Source organism: Salmo salar, chromosome 01 (assembly GCF_965601325.2).
Source record: "Salmo salar chromosome 01, fSalSal1, whole genome shotgun sequence".
Classification (NCBI taxonomy): domain Eukaryota; kingdom Metazoa; phylum Chordata; class Actinopteri; order Salmoniformes; family Salmonidae; genus Salmo; species Salmo salar.
The window spans coordinates 33,157,992-33,179,425 of NC_138291.1; the positions used below are offsets into that span (position 1 = coordinate 33,157,992).

At 42.3% G+C, this 21,434-nt stretch overlaps 1 protein-coding gene across 3 annotated transcripts in view; it reads left to right on the forward strand.

Moving 5' to 3' along the window:
- The window catches only part of pdss2 (prenyl (decaprenyl) diphosphate synthase, subunit 2), a 52,105-nt gene that overhangs the window by 24,706 nt on the left and 5,965 nt on the right, over window positions 1-21,434 (forward strand). For 2 of the 3 annotated variants that reach the window (XM_014192265.2, XM_014192248.3), the window contains exons 3-5: window positions 142-340; window positions 11,760-11,834; window positions 16,696-16,869. In XM_014192265.2, coding sequence (XP_014047740.1) covers window positions 142-340; window positions 11,760-11,834; window positions 16,696-16,869 — 448 coding nt within the window. The remainder of the gene's footprint in view (window positions 1-141; window positions 341-11,759; window positions 11,835-16,695; window positions 16,870-21,434) is intronic. The other variant, XM_014192256.3, reaches the window with a different exon arrangement.

The window sequence follows — 21,434 nt, forward strand, 5'->3', positions numbered from 1 at the left end:
TATATCATATTTAAATCCAAATTGCTGGAGTACAGAGTCAAAACAACCAAATGTGTCACTGTCCAATACCTTTGGAGCTCACTGTATGTGTTAAATTGGATGTTTTATTGATGTCATAAAGTGTGTTTTTCTCCTCTGCAGCCAGCGGAACCTGGCAGAAATCACAGAGCTCATCCACACGGCTTTCCTGGTGCACCGTGGGATTGTCAACCTCAAGGAGTGGACCAACTCAGACGGACCCCTGAAGGACATGCAGTTTGGAAACAAGATGGCCGTTCTCAGTGGGGACTTCTTGCTCGCTAACGCCTGCACCGGACTGGCCCAGCTAAACAATACTAAGGTATGAAATAGTCATCATATAACAAATTCTGTTGGAGATAGAAAGATTTCTTGCCCTGGAGCTTTTTTGTTCGGCCTTCAAATGAGTCTTCCAAAATGCAATCTGAATTCAGCATTTACATGTCTGAGGTCTCAATAGTTTTTCAGTGAGATGAAATGATACTTGACAATGTTGAGATCGTTGCAGTATGGCTAACGATATTGATGAGAACACAAACCGTCTAAGCGGAGGAGTTTAACACCACTCAATTTTTCCTGGCTGTTGTGGATTGATTGAATCAACAAATCTATTCTCTCACTTAGACCTCTGGCAGGCAGACAGCTACTCACACACATAAATAAATAAAAATATGTTTGGGTGGGAATAATTCACCCGCATATACACAGTACGTCGAAGAGGTTGCGTTCTCTTACGGCCTTCTACTCATTCTTACCAAGCACTTCTGCAGATTATGTTTGTGTGTCTGTGCGTGCATGTGTCCGTGTCTGGGTGCAGGCATGGGTGTCACAGATCACTTCGTGTGTACGCTGGCAACCCATTGCTGACAATCTGTGACCAAGCTCAACTGTCAGAATGTGGCTGCACAAAATAATCTAAATAACCTATTTTCTCTCTGCTTTGCAATCTTAACAAATTCTCCTCCTTGCATCAGCTCAGATGGTTCATGCTCAGATAGAAAAACGGGCATTTAAAATGCCACCTCAGGTCATGGTGATCATGATCAAAGGGATAGTAGAAGTACTTTTTCCCCCCTCAAATACATTTGGGCATATTACAGCAAATACATCTGGCAGCTTTCAGGTTGTCAGGAACAGTAAACATAGGCATTATTACACCTTCACCTTATTACACTTTCATGTGTTTTGCAGTGTTAATATCTTTTCACCATTTCATCACATTCTAGAGCTCCCCCTGCTGGACAGACATGCATGTCAAAAATATGTTTGGGTGGGAATAATGCACCCCTATATACACAGTAAGTAGAACAGGTTGCTTTCTCGTATGGCCTTCTACTCATTCTTACCAAGTACCCACTCTTTCCCTCAGATGAAATCATATGTTATGGGTCAGATACACATATTGAGCAGATGTTATCACAGATGCATCAAAATGCTTATGTTTATAGCTCAAAGTGCAGTATACCTAAATTAAAATAAAGAAATATCAGAACGAGCAATGGCATAACCTGGAATATATACATATAGTTGAAGTCGGAAGTATACATACACCTTAACCTGAATTTAAATGTATTTGGCTTTCACAATTCCTGACATTTAATCCTTGTAAAAATTCCGTCTTAGGTCACTTAGGATCAACACTTTATTTTAAGAATGTGAAATGTCAGAAAAATAGTAGAGTGATTTTTATTTAAGCTTTTATTTCTTTCATCACATTCCCAGTGTGTCAGAAGTTTACATACACCCAATTAGTATTTGGTAGCATTGCCTTTAAATTGTTTAACTTGGGTCAAACGTTTTGGGTAGCCTTCCATAAGCTTCCCACAATAAGTTGGGTGAATTTTGGCCAATTCCTCCTGACCGATCTGGTGTAACTGAGTTAGGTTTGTAGGCCTCCTTGCTCGCACACACTTTCAGTTCTGCCCACACATTTTCTATAGGATTGAGGTCAGGACTTTGTGATGGCCACTCCAAAACCTTGACTTTGTTGTCCTTAAGCCATTTTGCCACAACTTTGGGAGTACGCTTGGGGTCATTGTCCATTTGGCAGACCCATTTGCGACCAAGCTTTAACTTCCTGACTGATGTCTTGAGATGTTTCTTCAATATATCCACAATTTTCCTCCGTCATGATGCCATCTATTTTGTGAAGTGCACCAGTCCCTCCTGCAACAAAGCACCCCCACAACCGTGCTTCACGGTGGAGATGGTGTTCTTCGGCTTGCAAGCCTCCCCCTTTTTTCTCCAAAGATAACGATGGTCATTATGGCCAAACAGTTCTATTTTTGTTTCACCAGACCAGAGGACATTTCTCCAAAAAGTACAATCTTTGTCCCCATGTGCACTTGCAAACCATAGTCGGGCTTTTTTATTGGCGGTTTTGTAGCAGTGGCTTCTTCCTTGCTGAGCGGCCTTTCAGGTTATGTCGATATAGGACTTGTTTTACTGTGGATATAGATACTTTTGTACCTGTTTGCACTTTTCGCACCAAAGTACGTTCATCTTTTGGAGACAGAACACATCTCCTTCCTGAGCGGTATGACGGCTGCGTGGTCCCATGGTGTTTATACTTGCGTACTATTGTTTGTACAGATGAACGTGGTACCTTCAGGCGTTTGGAAATTGCTCCCAAGGATGAACCAGACTTGTGGAGGTCTACAACATTTTTTCAGAGGGGTTTTCTTTTTGATTTTCCCATGATGTCATGCAAAGAGGCACTGAATTTGAAGTTAGGTCTTGAAATACATCCACAGGTACACCTCCAATTGTCTCAAATTATGTCATTTAGTCTATCAGAAGCTTCTAAAGCCATGACATAATTTTCTGGAATTTTCCAAGCTGTTTAAAGGCAAAGTCAACTTAGTGTATGTAAACGTCTGACCCACTGGAATTGTGATAGTGAATTATAAAGTGAAATAATCTGTCTGTAAATAATTGTGTCGGCACAGATCTGGGGAAGGGTACCAAAACATTTCTGCAGCACTGAAGTTCCCCAAGAACACATTGACCTCCTCCATTCCTAGAGCTGGCCGCCCGGCCAAACTGAGCAGTCGGGGGAGAAGGGCCTTGGTCAGGGAGGTGACCAAGAACCCGATGTAACTCTAACAGAGCTCCAGAGTTCCTCTGTGGAGATGGGAGAACCTTCCAGAAGGACAACCATCTCTGCAGCACTCCACCAACCAGTCCTTTATGGTAGAGTGGCCAGACGGAAGCCACTCCTCAGTAAAAGGCATACTGAGGCCCACTTGGAGTTTGCCAAAAGGACGATACCTTATATACATACATAAGTATTCAGACCCTTTGAGATGAGACTCGAAATTGAGCTCAGGCGCATCCTGTTTCCATTATTCATCCTTGAGATGAAAACTTGGAGTCCACCTGTGGTAAATTTCAATTGATTGGACAATTTGGAAAGGCACACACCTGTCTATGTAAGGTTTCATAGTTGACAGTGCATGTCAGCAAAAACCAAGCCATGATTTCGAAGGAAATTTCCGTAGCGCTCTGAGACAGGATTGTGTCGAGGCACAGCGCTGGAGAAGGGTATCTGTGCCTCCCCAAGAACATAGTGGCCTCCATCATTCTTAAATGGAAAAAGTTTGGAACCACCAAGACTCTTCCTAGAGCTGGCCGCCTGGCCAAACTGAGCAATCGGGGGAGAAGGGCCTTGGTCAGGGAACCATCTCTGTATCACTCCACCAAACAGGCCTTTATGGTAGTGTCCAAACGGAAGCCACTCCTCAGTAAAATGCACATGCCAGCCCGATTGGAGTTCGCCAAAAAGGCACCTAAAGGACTCTCAGACAATGAGAAACAAGATTGAACCCTTTGGCCTGAATGCCAAGTGTCATGTCTGGAGGAAACCTGGCACCATCCCTACGGTGAAGCATGGTGGTGGCAGCATCATGCTGTGGGGATGTTTTTCAATGGCAGGGACTGGGAGACTAGTCAGGATTGTGGCAAAGATGAATGGAGCAAAGTACAGAGAGAACCTTGATGAAAACCTCATCCAGAGCTCTGTCTGCCCTCAGACTGGGGCGAAGGTTCACCTTCCAATAGGACAACGACCCTAAGCACACACCAAGACAACGCAGGTGTGGCAAGGGAACATGTCCTTGAGTGGCCCAGCCAGGGCCCGGCCTTGAACCCAATCGGAGAGACCTGAAAATAGCTGTGCAGCAACGCTCCCCATCCATCCTGACAGAGCTTGAGAGGATCTGCAGAGAAGAATGGGAGAAACTCCCCCGAATACAGGCGTGTCAAGCTTATAGCATCATACCCAAGAAGACTCGAGGCTGTAATCGCTGACAAAGGTGGTTCAACAAAGTACTGACTAAAGGGTACTTAACCTCTCTGGGCTAGGCGGGACAAATTCGTCCCACCTACGCAACAGCCAGTCTAATCCAGTGGCGCGATTTTCAAATACCTTAAAAATCCTATTACTTCAATTTCTCAAACATATGACTATTTTACAGCTATTTAAAGACAAGACTCTCGTTAATCTAACCACACTGTCCGATTTCAAAAAGGCTTTACAACGAAAGCAAAACATTAGATTATGTCAGCAGAGTACCAAGCCAGAAATAATCAGACACCCATTTTTCAAGCTAGCATATAATGTCACAAAAACCCAGAAGACAGCTAAATGCAGCACTAACCTTTGATGATCTTCATCAGATGACAACCCTAGGACATTATGTTATACAATACATGCATGTTTTGTTCAATCAAGTTCATATTTATATCAAAAAACAGCTTTTTACATTAGCATGTGACGTTCAGAACTAGCATACCCCCCGCAAACTTCCGGCGAATTCACTAACAATTTACTAAATTACTCACGATAAACGTTCACAAAAAGCATAACAATTATTTTAAGAATTATAGATACAGAACTCCTCTATGCACTCGATATGTCCGATTTTAAAATAGCTTTTTGGTGAAAGCACATTTTGCAATATTCTAAGTACATAGCCCAGCCATCACGGGCTAGCTATTTAGACACCCGGCAAGTTTAGCACTCACCAATATCAGATTTATTATTACAAAAGTTTGATTACCTTTTGTTGTCTTCGTCAGAATGCACTCCCAGGACTGCTACTTCAATAACAAATGTTGGTTTGGTCCAAAATAATCCATCGTTATATCCGAATAGCGGCGTTTTGTTCGTGCGTCCCAGACACTATCCGAAATGGTAAATCAGGGTCGTGCGCAATTCGTGACAAAAAAAATCTAAATATTCCATTACCGTACTTCGAAGCATGTCAACCGCTGTTTAAAATCCATTTTTATGCCATTTTTCTCGTAAAAAAGCGATAATATTCCGACCGGGAATGTCCATTTAGCTAAACAGAGGAAAGAAAACAAAGCTTTCGGTCGACGCGGGCACGAGCCTGAGTCTCACAGTACTGTAACCAGCCACTACCCAAACGCGCTACTTTGTTTCAGCCAGAGCCTGCAAAGCCACGATTCAGCATTTTGCCGCCTTCTGAGAGCCTATGGCAGCCGTAGGAAGTGTCACGGTACAGCTAAGATCCTCACTCTTCAATAAACAGAGACAAGAAGAACGACACCTTGTCAGACAGGCCACTTCCTGCATGAAATCTTCTCAAGTTTTTGCCTGCCATATGAGTTCTGTTATACTCACAGACACCATTCAAACAGTTTTAGAAACTTTAGGGTGTTTTCTATCCAAAGCCAATAATTATATGCATATTCTAGTTACTGGGCAGGAGTAGTAACCAGATTAAATCGGGTACGTTTTTTATCCAGCCGTGTCAATACTGCCCCCTAGCCCTAACAGGTTAAGTAAATATGATATTTCGGTTTACATTTTTTCTTCTTCTAAAAAACATTTTTTGCTTTGTAAAAATGGGTTAGTGTGTAGGTTGAGGGGGAAAATGATTTAATTAATTTTAGAATAAGGCTTTAACGTAACAAAATCTAGAAAAAGACAAGGGGTCTGAATAATTTCCGAAGGCACTGTATGTTGTGGGTAAAACAGTATGTCAACATTATTAAAGTGACCAGTGTTCAATGACTATGTACATAGTGCAGCAGGGTAGAGTACCGGGTGGTAGCTGGCTAGTAACAGTTACTAAGTTCAGGGCAAGGTACTGGGCAGAGGCTGGCTAGTGATTATTATTTAACAGTCTCATAGCCTGGAGATAGAAGCTGTTTCTCTCTGTCCCAGCTTTGATGCACCTGTACCGTCTCCGCCGTCTAGATGCTAGCAGGGTGAACAGGCCGGGTGGCTAAGGTCCTTGATGATCTTCTTGGCCTTCCTGTGATACCGGGTGCTGTAGATGTCCTGAAGGGCAGGCAGTGTGCCCCCTGTGATGCGTTGGGCTGACTGCACCAACCTTTTATAGAGCCCTACGGTTGTGGACAGTGCAGTTGCCATACCAGGCGGTGATACAGGCTGACAGGATTCCCTCAATGGTGCATCTGTAGAAATGTGTTCGTCTTAGAGACCAAGTCAATTTTCTACAGCCTCCAAAAGGTTGAAGAGGCGCTGTTGTGCCTTTTTCACCACACCGTCTGTCTTGATGCAAATTTACTGACCTCGACTTCTGGATGATAGCGGGGTGAATAGGCCGTGGCTTATGTGGTTGATCTCCTTGATAATCTTTTTGGCCTTCCTCTGACATGGGATGCTGTAGATGTCATGGAGGGAAGGTAGTTTGCCCCCGGTGATGCGTTGGGCAGACCGCACCACCCTCTGGAGAGCCCTGTGTTTGAAGTTGCCATACCAGGCAGTGATACAGCCCGACAGGATGCTCTCAATTGTGCATCTGTAAACATTTGATGGTTTTAGGGGTCAAGCCAAATTTCTTCAGCCTCCTGAGGTTGTAGGACCTCCTGAGGTTGTTGCACCTTCTTCACCACACTGTCTGTGTGGGTAGACGATTTCAGATCGTCAATGATGTGTACGCCAAGGAACTTGAAGCTTTCCACCTTCTCCACTGCGGTCTGGTCGATGTGGATAGGGGCGTTCTCCCTCTGCTGTTTCCTGAATTCCACCATCAGCTCGTTTTGTTGAGTGAGGTTATTTTCCTGGCACCACTCTCCCAGGGCCCTCACCACCTCCCTGTAGGCTGTCTCGTCATTGTTGGTAATCAGGCCAACTACTGTTGTGTCGTCTGCAAACTTGATGATTGAGTTGGAGGCGTGGGTGAACACGGAGTACAGGAGGGGGCTGAGCACGCACCCTTTTAGGGCCCCTGTGTTGAGGATTAGCGAAATGGTTCAGTTACCTTTGCTTTCTTGGGTACAAGAACAATGGTGGACATCTTGATGCAAGTGTGGACAGCAGACTGGGATAGGGAGAGATTGAATATGTCTGTAAACACTCCAGCCAGCTGGTCTGTGCATGCTCTGAGGCTAGGGATGCCGTCTGGACCGGCAGCTTTGCGAGGGTTAACACGCTTAAATGTCTTACTCACGTCGGCCACGGAGAAGGAAAGCCCACAGCAATACACTTGGTAGTGGGCCATGTCAGTGTTATCCTCAAACTGGGCAAAGAAGGTGTTTAGCTTGTCCGGAAGCAAGACGTCGGCGTCCGCGTCGTGGCTGGTTTTCCCTTTGTAGACCCTGCCACATGCGTCTCGTGTCTGAGCTGTTGAATTGCGACTCCACTGTGTGTCTGTACTGACATTTGGCTCTTCTTTATTTTTATTGCCTTACGGAGGGAATAACTACACTGTATTCGGCCATATTCCCAGTCACCTTGCGGTGGTTCAGTTTTCAGTTTTGCGCTAATGCTGCCATCTATCCAGGGTTTCTGGTTTGGGTAGCTTTTAATAGTCACAGTGGGTACAACATCACCTATACATTTCCTGATAAACTCAGTCACCATATCCGTGTATTCGTCGATGTTATTCTCAGAGGCGACCCGAAACATATCAAAACAATTAGTACTCACACTTGTGTTTAAACTATGTTCATGACACTGCCTATTAAAAAAAAGGACAATGACAACCATATTCAATCCTTAATGGAGAATAAAATGTTTTAAACTCACCAATTGCTTGAGGTGTGATGTTAAATTTTGTTTTGTGTTTGTGTCACCAAGACAGACATGACTGTAGTAGCAGTTGTAGCATTAGCACTGTGGTTTCGCAAAATATATTTTTTTAGGAGAGCAATTCATCTGGATTATGTGTCCCGGCTTTGAGAGGAATCCTAGGCCGGTACTTGTATAAATGGTAAAGTGATCTCAGAGCCCAGCTCCGGTTTCTCTCCCTCACAGACATGTCGGCAAAACACGATCCGCCTGGATTTGGGAATAGAGTAAGGGGGAGGCGGGGGCTTATCTGATACTTTCCCCAAAAATGTTCCTCATACCCAGCCTAACAAAGATAGCACATCTGGTAGCACTTTAGGTGCATTGTCCTTTTGGGCCTTTTGTGAGGCTGGTTACTAAGACTAGAGACAGACAGTGCAACCACTTTTTTAAATTATGAAGGAGAAAAAAAACTTTAATGTATTGAGGGAGTACAATGTATGAATTCTCTTTTTCTTGTCATCTACGTAGACCTGTAAATGTTTGCCCATACGCTGTTCTTTCTGAAAAATTGGTTGTGAAAGAAGATAAAGCTAACCTTTTGTAAAAATCATGGTTTGAGATTTAAACTCAGTCACTGGTTTGAACAACCACAAAATAAGGTGTCTGATTGAATTTACTTTGGAGGATTAGTATCACATGTGTAAGCAAGGGTGCTATTTAAAATGTAGTCATGGATGCCCCCTGCAAGAGGGATATGGCAACTGCAGACAGATGACACAAAAGTTTAGTGGAGCATAATGAGACAAAGCTGTTCAGCCTCCCAAAATTCTTTGACTTGGCATCCCAAAGGTCACAATTTTACCTGGGGCAAGTTGAATCCTAAATAAGAAAAAAACAAATTTAGTAAGAAGAACCTTTTTAATTTTTGAACATTTATTCCACATGCACACACACCTGGACCTAGTAGAATTCCTCGAAGGCGAGGGAGGGTGCTAGTGAAGAACATCTAAATCATGATGAATGTACGATACCACCCAGCAACACACTGTTGAACAGAGTGAAGTTATATCTAAAACAAGAAGAAGGTATCAATACCGAGTTGGGTTGTTAATGACAAAGAGCCACAGCAACAGATGTCAGACCACTGCTCTAGAGCCTCATCAACACCCACAGCCCCCATGACATTTCCTGATTTCTGCCTTGCCATCTGCCTTTCAGCTCCTCAGACTTTATACCTGATAAAGCCTCATATTTCAGTTTAAACTGGAGGTCGCTATAAATAAAAATTGAAAAAGCTCAGTCTGGGTGTACTTAAAGAAAACAGCAGGCAGTCCTCACTGGTCTGATAATGTGAGGAGTTAGAGCTGGTCAATTCACAGCCCAGACACCCACTAAGTCTCAACCCTGATGTTTACAGCCACTCCCTTAGTCTAGATCCCATCCTCTATACCAAGGATCAACAACTAGATTCAGCTGCGGGACAATTGTTTTCTTGAGATGGTCAGGGCACCGGAACATAATTACAAATAATTTGTAGACTGCACATTTTCTGCAAGAAGCCCAAAAAGATGTAATATTTGGGTAACACTTTACTTGACACGCCATAACACTGTCATGACCCATATATTTACATCTGTGACATATTGCATTATTTTATGGTTGGTTATGACACCTGCATAAGTGTCAAAACCCACATTTATTCAAATGTATTTTTTCCCTTGTGTGCAATTATAATTTAATATGGTCAATTTCATAAAATGTGCGACAAACGTACTGTTGACATGTAGTCTATGGTGTAATGGAATATTTTGCGTTGTGTGGTAGGTTTTGACACTCTTATGAAGGTGTCATAACCAGCCGTAAAATAATGCAATATGTCACGTGTTATGATGCTGGGTGTCAAGTTAGTGTTACCCATTGACTAAAACAATCATTTCAAACCTTGCTTACATTTGTATACGAGCACACATCTCTCTATGTGTGGGAATACTTTGGAGAACAGATTTCCAACATTAAAATCACTTGGAGCTGGTGTTTAGTCTTTTATGTCCAACAATAAAAATGTAAAAAATACATATATACAGTACCAGTCAAACATTTGGACACACCTACTCATTCAAGGGTTTTTTATTTGTACTATTTTCTACATTGCAGAATAATGAAGACATCAAAACTATGAAATAATGTAGTAACCAAAAAAAGTCTTAAACATATCAAAATACATTCTCTCAACCAGCTTCACCTGGAATGCTTTTCCAACAGTCTTGAAGGAGTTCCTACATATGCTGAGCACTTGTTGGCTGCATTTCTTTCAACCTGCGGTCCAACTCATCCCAAACCGTCTCAATTGGGTTGAGGTCGGGTGGTTGTGGAGGCCAGGTAATTTGATGCAGCACTCCATCACTCTCCTTCTTGGTCAAATAGCCCTTACACAGCCTGGAGGTGTGTTGAGTCATTGTCCTGTTGAAAAACAAATGATAGTCCCACTAAGCCAAAACCAGATGGGATGGCATATCGCTGCAGTAGGCACACTGGTTAAGTGTGCCTTGAATTCTAAATAAATCACTGACAGTGTCACCAGCAAAACACCATCACACCTCCTACTCCATGCTTCATGGCGGAGATAATCCGTTCACCTACTCTGAGTCTCACAAAGACACGGCGGTTGGAACCAAAAATAAAACATTTGGTCTCATCAGACCAAAGGACAGATTTCCACCAGTGTAATGTCCATTGCTCATGTTTCTTGGCCCAAGCAAGTCTCTTCTTATTGGTTTCTTTGCAGTAATTCAACCATGAAGGCCTGATTCACACAGTTGATGTTGAGATGTGACTGTTACTTGAACACTGAAGCATTTATTTTGGCTTCTATTGCTGAGGCTGGTAATGCTAATGAACTCTGGGTCTTCCTTTCCTGTGGCGGTCCTCATGTACTTTAGATTTGTGTGTATTGTTGTGAAATTGTTAGATATTACTGCACTGTTAGAGCTAGAAACACAAGCATTTCGTATCATCTGCTAAACATGTATGTGAAATAAAATTTGATTTTGAGAGCCAGTTTCATCAGAGCTTGATGGTTTTTGCGACTGCACTTGAAGAAACGTTCAAAGTTTTTGAAATGTTTTGCATTGACTGACCTTCATGTAATGATGGACTGTCATTTCTCTTTGCTTAGTTAAGCTGTTCTTGCTATAATATGGACTTAGCCCTATTTGGTAAAAGACCATCTTCTGCATACCACCCCTACCATGTTACAACACAACTGATTGATTGGCTCAAATGCAATAAGAAGATATTCCACAAATTAACTTAAGGCACACCTGTTAATTGAAATGCATTCCAGGTGGCTACCTCATGAAACTGGTTGAGAGAATGTCAAGAGTGTGCAAAGCTGTCAAAGGCAAAGGGTGGCTACTTTGAAGAATCTCAAATATAAAATAAATACATTGTTTAACACTTTGTTTACTACATGATTACATATGTGTTATTTAATAGTTTGTCTTCACTATTATTCTACAATGTAGAAAAACCCTTGAATGAGTAAGTGTGCCCAAACTTTTGACTGGTACTGTGTGTAGATTTTTAGTTGTTGTTGCTCAGAAAACTTGGGGGGCCAAATACAATCCTGTTGGGGAACCCTTCCCTATACCATCTCTCTTTAGAGCAATTTCAATACTACATAAAGTGCTTTCATGGTGGTTAACCAAAGCTTTTTTTATGTTGTGTTTGACAGGTTGTGGAGTTGATCTCAAGTGCCATTGGTGACTTGGTGCAGGGAATCTACCATGAGATGCCCAACAGTTTGGAGGTAAGACCATTTCCATACCACTACCAGGGACAGTGTAGCTAGTTAGCTGTAAACTCACCTAAACAAACTGCACTGTCAATTTAGGCGTCTACAATCTCACCATGGTCAACCTGCAGATCGATGTGCCTCACAGAGTGGAGTCTTAACATACGCAACAGCAGATATACTTTTGAGGAGATGGGGAAATGTTGTCCATGCTACATCAATTGGGCCACACAGTGCATTCTGGGACAAGGAGCCCTCCTTCAAGGAGTGAATGGGAGTCTATTGGGCGCTAGCTCAAAAACACAACATTAGCTTGAATTTCGTCAACAAAAAGTACAACATTACAAATCCTTTCTGAGATGTTAGATAATTAACTTGCTCTCCTGTAATAACGAATAGCTTTGGAATCATGACATTACGGACTTTCGAGGAACATAGGCACGTTTCTTCGACATATACATTGACTTTGAGAAGGGATTGTGTGACGATTAGCGTAGCAACCACGACGTAGCATGACAATGTGAACGTGATTGGTCGACAGTCTGCTGTGTGTGGCTTTATACTTTCCTTCATTCATTTGATACCTATCTATAATATCTCTGGCAACGCACCCTGGACTAAAGAGGCAGACAAATAGGAAATGTGCTAGACCCTCCATTAAATTACACATTTCTCAAGGTAGGAATATCGCCAATAAGTCAGATACACATGAAATGAGAGTTGCACAAAAACAATGAAACATTCAAAGTGGGTGTACCTTTCCTTTTAAGTATGTTTTATATAATCATAACAAACATAACATCATACTAATTTGACTGTCTCTTATTGAGCTTTACTATGTTACGTCCAGCCTGTGAGACCAGGCTGCCAGAAAGGTACATTAGCAGGCCACTCATGTATTTTGTCAGGATGTAGCCCAGTGTTAAGATTGGCATATAGGAAAATATGGGCTTCTCCTCTCCAACTTCCCACCCATTCTTAATGCTGTAGGCTATTTTACATTCAGCAAGCAAGAGCAATAATGCCTCTATCGTCCAATAAGCTATTAGTAGGTTAAAGAAAATAAGTGTCCAACAAGCTTTTGTAGGCTAGTATAGCTTTTCCTGGGACTCCACAAGATTTAAGAAGAAAAGATGTGTAAATGTAACACTAAATGTGTGCTCACAAAAATAGAGATTTAAACTTGGCGCAGGCCATACATACACACATTTCCCTTTATTAATCAGACCTGTTGTGAAAGTGTGCACATGTGAACTAGCATTATAATTCCACCTTAAACACCCATCATTCACCTTTTATGGCGACAAAGCCCTTATTTGCTGTATACAGTGCATTCGGACCCCTTGACCTTTTCCACATTTTGTTACGTTACAGCCATATTCCCCAAAAAATCTACACACAATACCATAATGACAAAGTGAAAACAGGTTTGTAGTTTGCAAATAAAAACTGAAATACATTATTTATATAAGTATTCAGACCCTTTTGATATGAGACTCGAAATTGAGCTCCGGTGCATCCTGTTTCCATTGATCATCCTTGATATTTCTACAACTTGATTGGACATGATTTGGAAAGGCACTAATTTAATCCATTTTAGAATACGGCTGTAACAAAATGTGGAAAAAGTCAAGGGGTCTGAATACATTGTAAGAAGGCCCTTCGTCAGGGAGGTGACCAAGAACCCAATGGACACTCATACAGAGCTCCAGAGTTCCTCTGTGGATATGGGAGAACCTTACACAAGGACAACCATCTCTGTAGCACTCCACCAATCAAGCCTTTATGGTAGAGTGCCCAGACAGAAGCCACTCGTCAGTAAAAGACATGACAGCCCACTTGGAGTTTGTCAAGTCACCTAAAGGACTCTGACCATGAAAAACAAGATTCTCTGGATGCCAAGCGTCACGTCTAGAGGAAACCTGTCACCATCCCTACGGTGAAGCATGGTGGTGGCAGCATCATGCTGTGGGGATATTTTTTAGCGGCAGGGACTGGGAGACTGCTCTTTCCCTTGATCCTGACTAAAGTACATAGAGATCTTTGATGAAAATCTGCTCCAGACCGCTCAGGACCTCAGACAGATTCGAATGTTAACCTTCCAACAGGACAACAACTCTAAGCACACAGCCAAGACAATGCAGGAGTGGCTTCGGGACAAGTCTCAATGTCCTTGAGTGGCCCAGCCAGAGCCTGGACTTGAACCCGATCTAACATCTCTGGAGAGACCTGAAAATAGCTGTGCAGTGACGCTCCCCATCTAACTTGACAGAGCTTGAGAGGATCTGCAGAGAAGAATGGGAGAAACTCCCCGTATACAGGTGTGCCAAGCTTGTAGCATCATACCCAAGAAGACATGAGGCTGTAATTGCTGCTAAAGGTGCTTCAACAAAGTACGAAGTAAAGGATCTGAATACTTACGTAAATGTATATTTGTTTTTTTTCCTAATAAATTTGCAAACATTTCTAAAAAACAGTTTTTGCTTTGTCATTATGGGGTATTGTGTGTAGATTGAGGGAAAAAACTATTTAACCAATTTTAGAATAAGGCTGTAACAACAAAATGTGGAAAAAGTCAAGGGGTCTGAATTCTTTATGAAGGCACTATGCAGTGCCTTCAGAAAGTGTTCATACCCCTTGACTTATTCCATATTTTGTTGTGTTACAGCCTCAATTCAAAATGGATTAAATAGATTTGGGATGAGTTTGCTGTAGAGTAAAGGAAAAGCATCCAACAAGTGCTCAGCATATGTGAGAACTCCTTCAAGACTGTTGGAAGAGCTACCTCATAAAGCTGGTTGAGAGAATGCCAAGAGTGTGCAAAACTGTCAAGGCATAGGGTGGCTACTTTGAAGAATCTCAAATATAAAATAATTTGATTTGTTTAACACTTTTTTGGTTACTAAATGATTCCAAATGTGTTGTTTTATAGTTTGTCTTCACTATTATTGTACAATTTAGAAAATAGTAAAAATTAAGAAAAACCTTTGAATGAGTAGGTGTCCAAACTTTTGACTGGTACCGTGTGTGTATAATGTACTGTATGTATATATTGACAGTAACATGTCTGGAAAATACATAAAATATGCAAACATGACAGTGATGGGAAAGGTCATAAGATTTTGCACCAAAATCATCACAAATCAAGAGATTGCAAAAACAACAGGTGGTACAGGAGGCATAAATAGCCTACATTGTCACCAGGTTTTGAGGAAACGTTAAATTATAATATACAATAGGCACAATGAGAGATGCGCATAGTAATATGTTGTATGGGTTCTTTGGGAATATTAACTTATCATAGCGAGAAAAGGTAAGGAATTTATTCCGCTAAGTTTGGACACCTACTCATTCAAGGGTTTTTCTTTATTTTTACTATTTTCTACATTGTACAGTAATAGAAGACATCAATGCTATGAAATAACACATATGGAATCATGTATTAACCATAAGTGTTAAACAAATCAAAATATTTGAGATTCTTCAAAGTAGCCACCCTATGACTTGATCACAGTCTTGGTATTCTCTCAACCAGCTTCACCTGGAATGCTTTTCCAACAGTCTTGAAGGAGTTCCCACATATACTGAGCACTTGTTGGCTGCTTTTCCTTCACTCTGCGGTCCAACTCATTCCAAACCATCTCAATTGGGTTGAGGTCAGGTGATTGTGGAGGCCAGGTCATCTGAGGCAGCACTTCATCACTCTCCTTGGTCAAATAGCACTTACACAGCCTGGAGGTGTGTTTTGGGTCATTGTCCCGTTGAAAAACAAATGATACTCCCACTAAGCGCAAACCAGATGGGATGACGTATCGCTGCAGAATGCTGTGGTAGCCATGCTGGTTAAGTGTGGTTTGAATTCTAAATAAATCACTGCCAGTGTCACCAGCAAAGCACCCTCACACCACCACCTCCATGCTTCATGGTAAGAACCACACATGCGGAGATAATCCGTTCACCTACTCTGTGTCTCACAAAGACACTGCGGTTCGAACCAAAAATCTCAATTTGGACTCATCAGACCAAACAACAGAATTCCACCAGTTTAATGTCCATTGCTTGTGTTTCTTGGTCCAAGCAAGTCTCTTCTTATTATTGGTGTTCTTTAGTAGTGGTTTCTTTGCAGCTGGATGGTTTTTGTAACTGCACTTGAAGAAACTTTCGAGGAAAGTGGTCTACTAAGCTAACATATGGAAATATTTTAAGATTTTCGGGATGGTCTGATTACACTGCTGTAGCTCAGCCACCTTCCACCGTAGATGCGGAAGGCTGACATAGACGGATGCGATGGATTGAGATGCAGCCCATGCAAAAAAAATATTTAGCTTAAATTGACCGATGTTAAAAAAAAAAAAAAAAACAATTAAATTTTAATTTTTTATTTTAAATAAAAAATAAAAAAAAGTATATATTTTTTTATTATGTTACTTAGATTGACGCACAGGTGCATCAAGGCTCTTAAGGATTTTAAACTGCGCTTCGGATCGTATCAAATAGAGCAAAACACTTGATATAGCTTATCTATTTACTACTGTGAAGTGTGTCCAATTAAATGAAAGATGGGACGAATGGTAGCCTAACCATCACAGAAAAGGTGAGATATTTATTCTGCAATGTTCATGGAAATGAAGTAAATTATAGGAAATAGACTATCTAATTATTTTAGAATGCAAAGATAAAATAAATATGTTTTTGCTCTTCTCACTAACAGCAAATGATTGCATCTTATTCTATTAAGCGACTTGTTTTTTTTGTCATGAATAAGAGTGTCATCATATTCCTGCAAAAGGCTACTACTAGGATAAAAATGTACTTCCACACAATGGGAACAGTCAGAACTGAATACATAACGTTTGACGTAAACTGCTATTTTCAGGACAAGAGCCTGACTGATGACATCAACATGGTTACGTGGGAGGAGCAGAGGTTCTTGTCCCATGGTGCCTTGCTGGCGAAAAGCTGTCAGGCAGCGATGGAGCTCGCCAAACATGACAAAGATGCCCAAGGACTGGCCTACAAATATGGCAAGCATCTATCACTGGGCCACAAGGCAAGTACTGCATGGAGATGGAAGGGGCCTCCCGAGTGGCGCAGTGGTCTGAGGCAGTGCTAGAGGCGTCACTACAGACCTGGGTTCGATCCCAGGCTGTCACACAAAGGGCCGTGATTGGGAGTCCCATAGGGCGGCGCACAATTGACCCAGCCACATCTGGGTTAGGGGAGGGGGGCTTTACTTGGCTCATCGCGCTCTAGCGACTCCTTGTGGTGGACCGGGCGCCTGCAGGCTGACCTCGGTCTTCAGGTGAGCAGTGTTTCCTCCGAAACATTGGTGCAGTTGGCTTCCGGCTTAAGCGGGCGGGTGTTAAGAAGCGTGGTTTGGCGGGTCATGTTTCGGGGGATGCATGACTCGACTTTCGCCACCCGATCCCATTGGGGAGTTGTAGAGATGAGATAAGATCGCAACTGGGGAGAAAAATGGGATAAAAGACAAGAAATTATGAGACCGAAGACCGGAATCAGTTCAACCATTATCTAGAACAGGGATGGGCAACTTTTAAAAGGGTGGTGGGGGCCACTCATCATGAGGGTCTGCAGTGGCTCGGGGGTTTGTGTATCCATACACACACATGCAGTCAGAGCCGGCCCTAGCCTTTTGGGGGCCCTCCCTCCCCCACCTAGAGGAGCAAAACTTTTTAGCTGCCCCAGTCTTGACAGCGGAGATATTGTTTTTTAAAGTGAGTTAATTTCCTGCAATTCTACTCATTTTGCCATGGGGCGGAGAGAACATGTTTGCAGTTTAATATCATCTGAGGGTACTATGCTGCATACAGACGCCGCTGTGCACTCAATGTTGCGGGGAAACTGAAGTGAGCTTTAGTCTGTTGTCTGTTTGAGTCTTATAAAAAAGAAAATGTAACATTGTCTATTTGCTGCTTTTCAATCAATAATGTAGCTGTTCTTTAGGCTATGGCCTAAAATAAATGTGTTCATATGGGCAGAATATTATATTTTTTTGTAGCGTAGGCTACTGAATTTATGAAGATAACCAGTTCATGTGAAAATATTCAGATCTGGTAAAAGGCCAACATTTGGTTGTTTCAATAAAATAAAAAAGACTGTCACATGACAATAGAAATGGAAACTTTGTGATTTTAGAGACAAAGTAACAATAGCCTCTACAATTAAAGGGATCAGAGTCCATCTTATTGGGCTCTTACCATTATTTATATCTTTCAAATTCACCAAACAATTTTGTTTAAAAGCCCACGAGGCTACGCATTTGTTGCATTAAATGTTTTTGAATAATAGAAAGGAAAATGCCGTTGGGTGTTAATGCAATAGCCTATCCTACACAATTGCACACAGTAGCCTACTGTACCTCGGTGTCCAATCCAAATACACAGAAACATATGAAAACATTAACTCATTACCTTGATGCTTTCTCTGTTAAATCTTCTGGACCCTGCTGTAACTCAAGCAGACGAGCAGATAGTTAACAAATGTAGGGGTATTGGATTGGATACAACACGGATCACAACTGCCTTCACCTGCACAACAAACGAGACAACATATTCTGGACATTCTTCTGAACGCTGTTTTGGCATTATGTGCTATATCACAACAGCTATCATTCAGAAACATATTTCCTGGATCAGCTGATAATGGCCTAACTAAACGTGCATCCAACAAGTAGGTCTAGCCTACCATAGCCTATGGAAGAACCACGAGAGTTAGGTGACTTTCGGTTAGAAGCATTCGATTTTGCAACCGCATACATCATTTTGGATTTACCAACCCTGTTTTATTCATTCTGTCTAAAAGGAATGCAACACATTTTTATTTATACAATATTCTGCCCATATTTTTTTTGTGCATAAGGGAACCAATATATGAGAACCTTCAGACCGGTTTAAACAAGTTTCCTCATGGAGCCATTGCATTTTTATTTATTTTACTCAATATTTTGCCTATATGAATTAATTTATAAAATATTTTTCCCATTTTAACAAATTTTTTTTAGGGCATAAGTGAACCAATATATGAGAGCCTTCAGACGGGTTTAAACAAGTTTCCTCACGGCGCAACCAATCGTTCCCAGCCAGCGTGTGTGCGCGGGCGAAAAAGTCGCCGACAAAGGAGTTTGCTTCTGCTGCAGCCTTCGCTGTAAATATTACTCATTATGGAGGTGGTTCGCACACTCCGAGTAAGAGTGACGAACAATGGGTGCCCCATGGTCGGTAATTCGACCATGATTACTATAAAATGAGATCGCTGGCCGCTAGACTAACTTGCCAGTCAAAAGAAATGTAGTTGACATGGGCTAATTGAGTGACTGTCAGTGACTGACATAACAAGAGGAAAAACAGCTGATGCACAATCAAATTTAGAAATTGCACCTTGTGTATTCTGCTATTCTAAGTTGAGACCCGAATTCCCCAAAAACATTTAACATTTTTACTGATCTGCGGGCCAACAAAAGGGGCCAGTTGGCCATCCCTGTTCTAGAACGTGCTTGGTTTCAACACATACAACCCCCATGATGCTCCGCTGCACAACCCCAATACACCACATCTCTTCCCCTCCTACCTAAATTGTCCCCATTATGAACAATAGTCCTGAGAAGCTGACTGAGCCCCTATAGGCCAGGGTGTCAACCAATAACAGTTCCGGACCACTCCCGACTGGTGGTTCTGTCGGTGTTGCGGGACCAGTCTGAGCAATGACTGTAGCAGGAACCCACTTTGGTCCGTTGAGGTAGTTCCTAACGAAGACAGTTTCTCCAGGATTGAAAGCTCTGTCTTTTGTTCTCAGTTCACAACGTTTGACTTGACTCTCCTGTTGACGTCGCACTCATTTTCCTTCTGAGGTTTGAGTAGGTCGAAGCTTGTGCTTAGCACCCTTTTCATGAGTAGCAAAGCAGGGAAGCCTTGTTTGTTGCATGAGGCTTGTTCCTTTAGGATAGCAGGAAGCTGTTCAAGCGTTGGTGCAACTTTCCTTGACCATAACACTTTAAATGCATGTTTCATGATCTGTATGAACCTCAACGCCAGCCAGTTTATAGATGGATGATACGGGGTGGGCCTGATGTGCTGTACGCCATTCAACTGTAGGAACGTAGCCATTTATTGGGACACTAGGTGTGGTCCATTGTCGCTAACGAGTTGAAGTGGCGATCCGAACCGACTACACTTCCCCAAGTTTCTCGATGGTGTTCTCTGCAGTAGTAGACCTCATGATGGCAACATTTGGCTACTTGCTATGAGCATCCACAACCACAAGAAACATGGTCTTCAAATGGACCTGCGAAGATGCGTTGCCACGCCTCCTCTGGCCAATCCCACGGATGAAGAGGTGCAATTTGAGGTATGTTTGCGAACCTTCTGACATGAGGAACACGCTTTCTCCTCCATCCAGTCCATCAGAGGTGGCTTTGTGCAATTTCCTAAGTTAAAAAACATTCCACAATTACCTGAGTGTAGCTGGTGCATTTTCCACTTGTCTGGAGTAAAAGACCACTTGGCGGGACTCTGGCTTGACCACAGGTAGTGGTAACCTGGAAGAACTGTAACACAGATGGATTTAACTTGCGGCTTTTGATGTCCTTTGCAGCAAGTGACTGCAGTCCAAATGCTCGTCAGCGGACGATGATCTGTAAAAAGGGTGAACTTAGTCCTGTACAGCTACTGGTGAAATATACGCCCTCCAAAAACAAATGCCTAGGGCTTCTTGTTCTATCTGTGCATAGTTAGTTTCGGCTTTGTTCAATGTCCTTGACGCGAAAGCGATAGACTTCACCTGAAGGCATGATATGGGACACGACTGCTCCCGCACTATAGGTACTAGCATCAGAAGCTAGTTGGATGGGCAATGACTGGTCGACGTGCATCAGATTTCACAAGTGTTTCCTTGGTTTTCACGAATGCTTCCTCGGATTGTTCTGTCCATTTCCATGTTTTGTCTTGACAAAACAACTAATGCAGCGGCTTCATTGCTAAGCTCGGAATAAATCGTCCTTAGTAATTAAGTAACCCCAGGAAAGAACATAGTTGGCTTACGTTCTGAGGAGCTGGGGTCCAAGATAATCTTGACCTTGGACGGAGCCTTGTGAAGGCCCATTGTGTTGATGACGTGTCCAAGGTATTAAATCGGTGATTAGAATGCACTTTTTTTCCCCCACCTCAATCTGCACCCCATAATGACAAAGCAAAAAACGGTTTTTAGAAATGTATTCAACAAAAAAACGATACCTTATATACGTAAGTATTCAGACCCTTTGCGATGAGACTCGAAATTGTGCTCCGGCGCATCCTGTTTCCATTATTCATCCTTGATGTTTTGAAAACTTGGAGTCGACCTGTGGTAAATTTCAATTGATTGGACATAATTTGGAAAGGTACACCTGTCTATATAAGGTTCCATAGTTGACAGTGCATGTCAGAGCAAAAACAAAGCCATGATTTTGAAGGAATTGTCCGTAGTGCTCCGAGACGACAGGATTGTGTCGAGGCACAGAGCTGGGGAAGGGTACCAGATCTGTGTGTCCCCAAGAACACAGTGGCCTCCATCATTCTTAAATGGAAAAAGTTTGGAACCACCTAGACTTCCTAGAGCTGG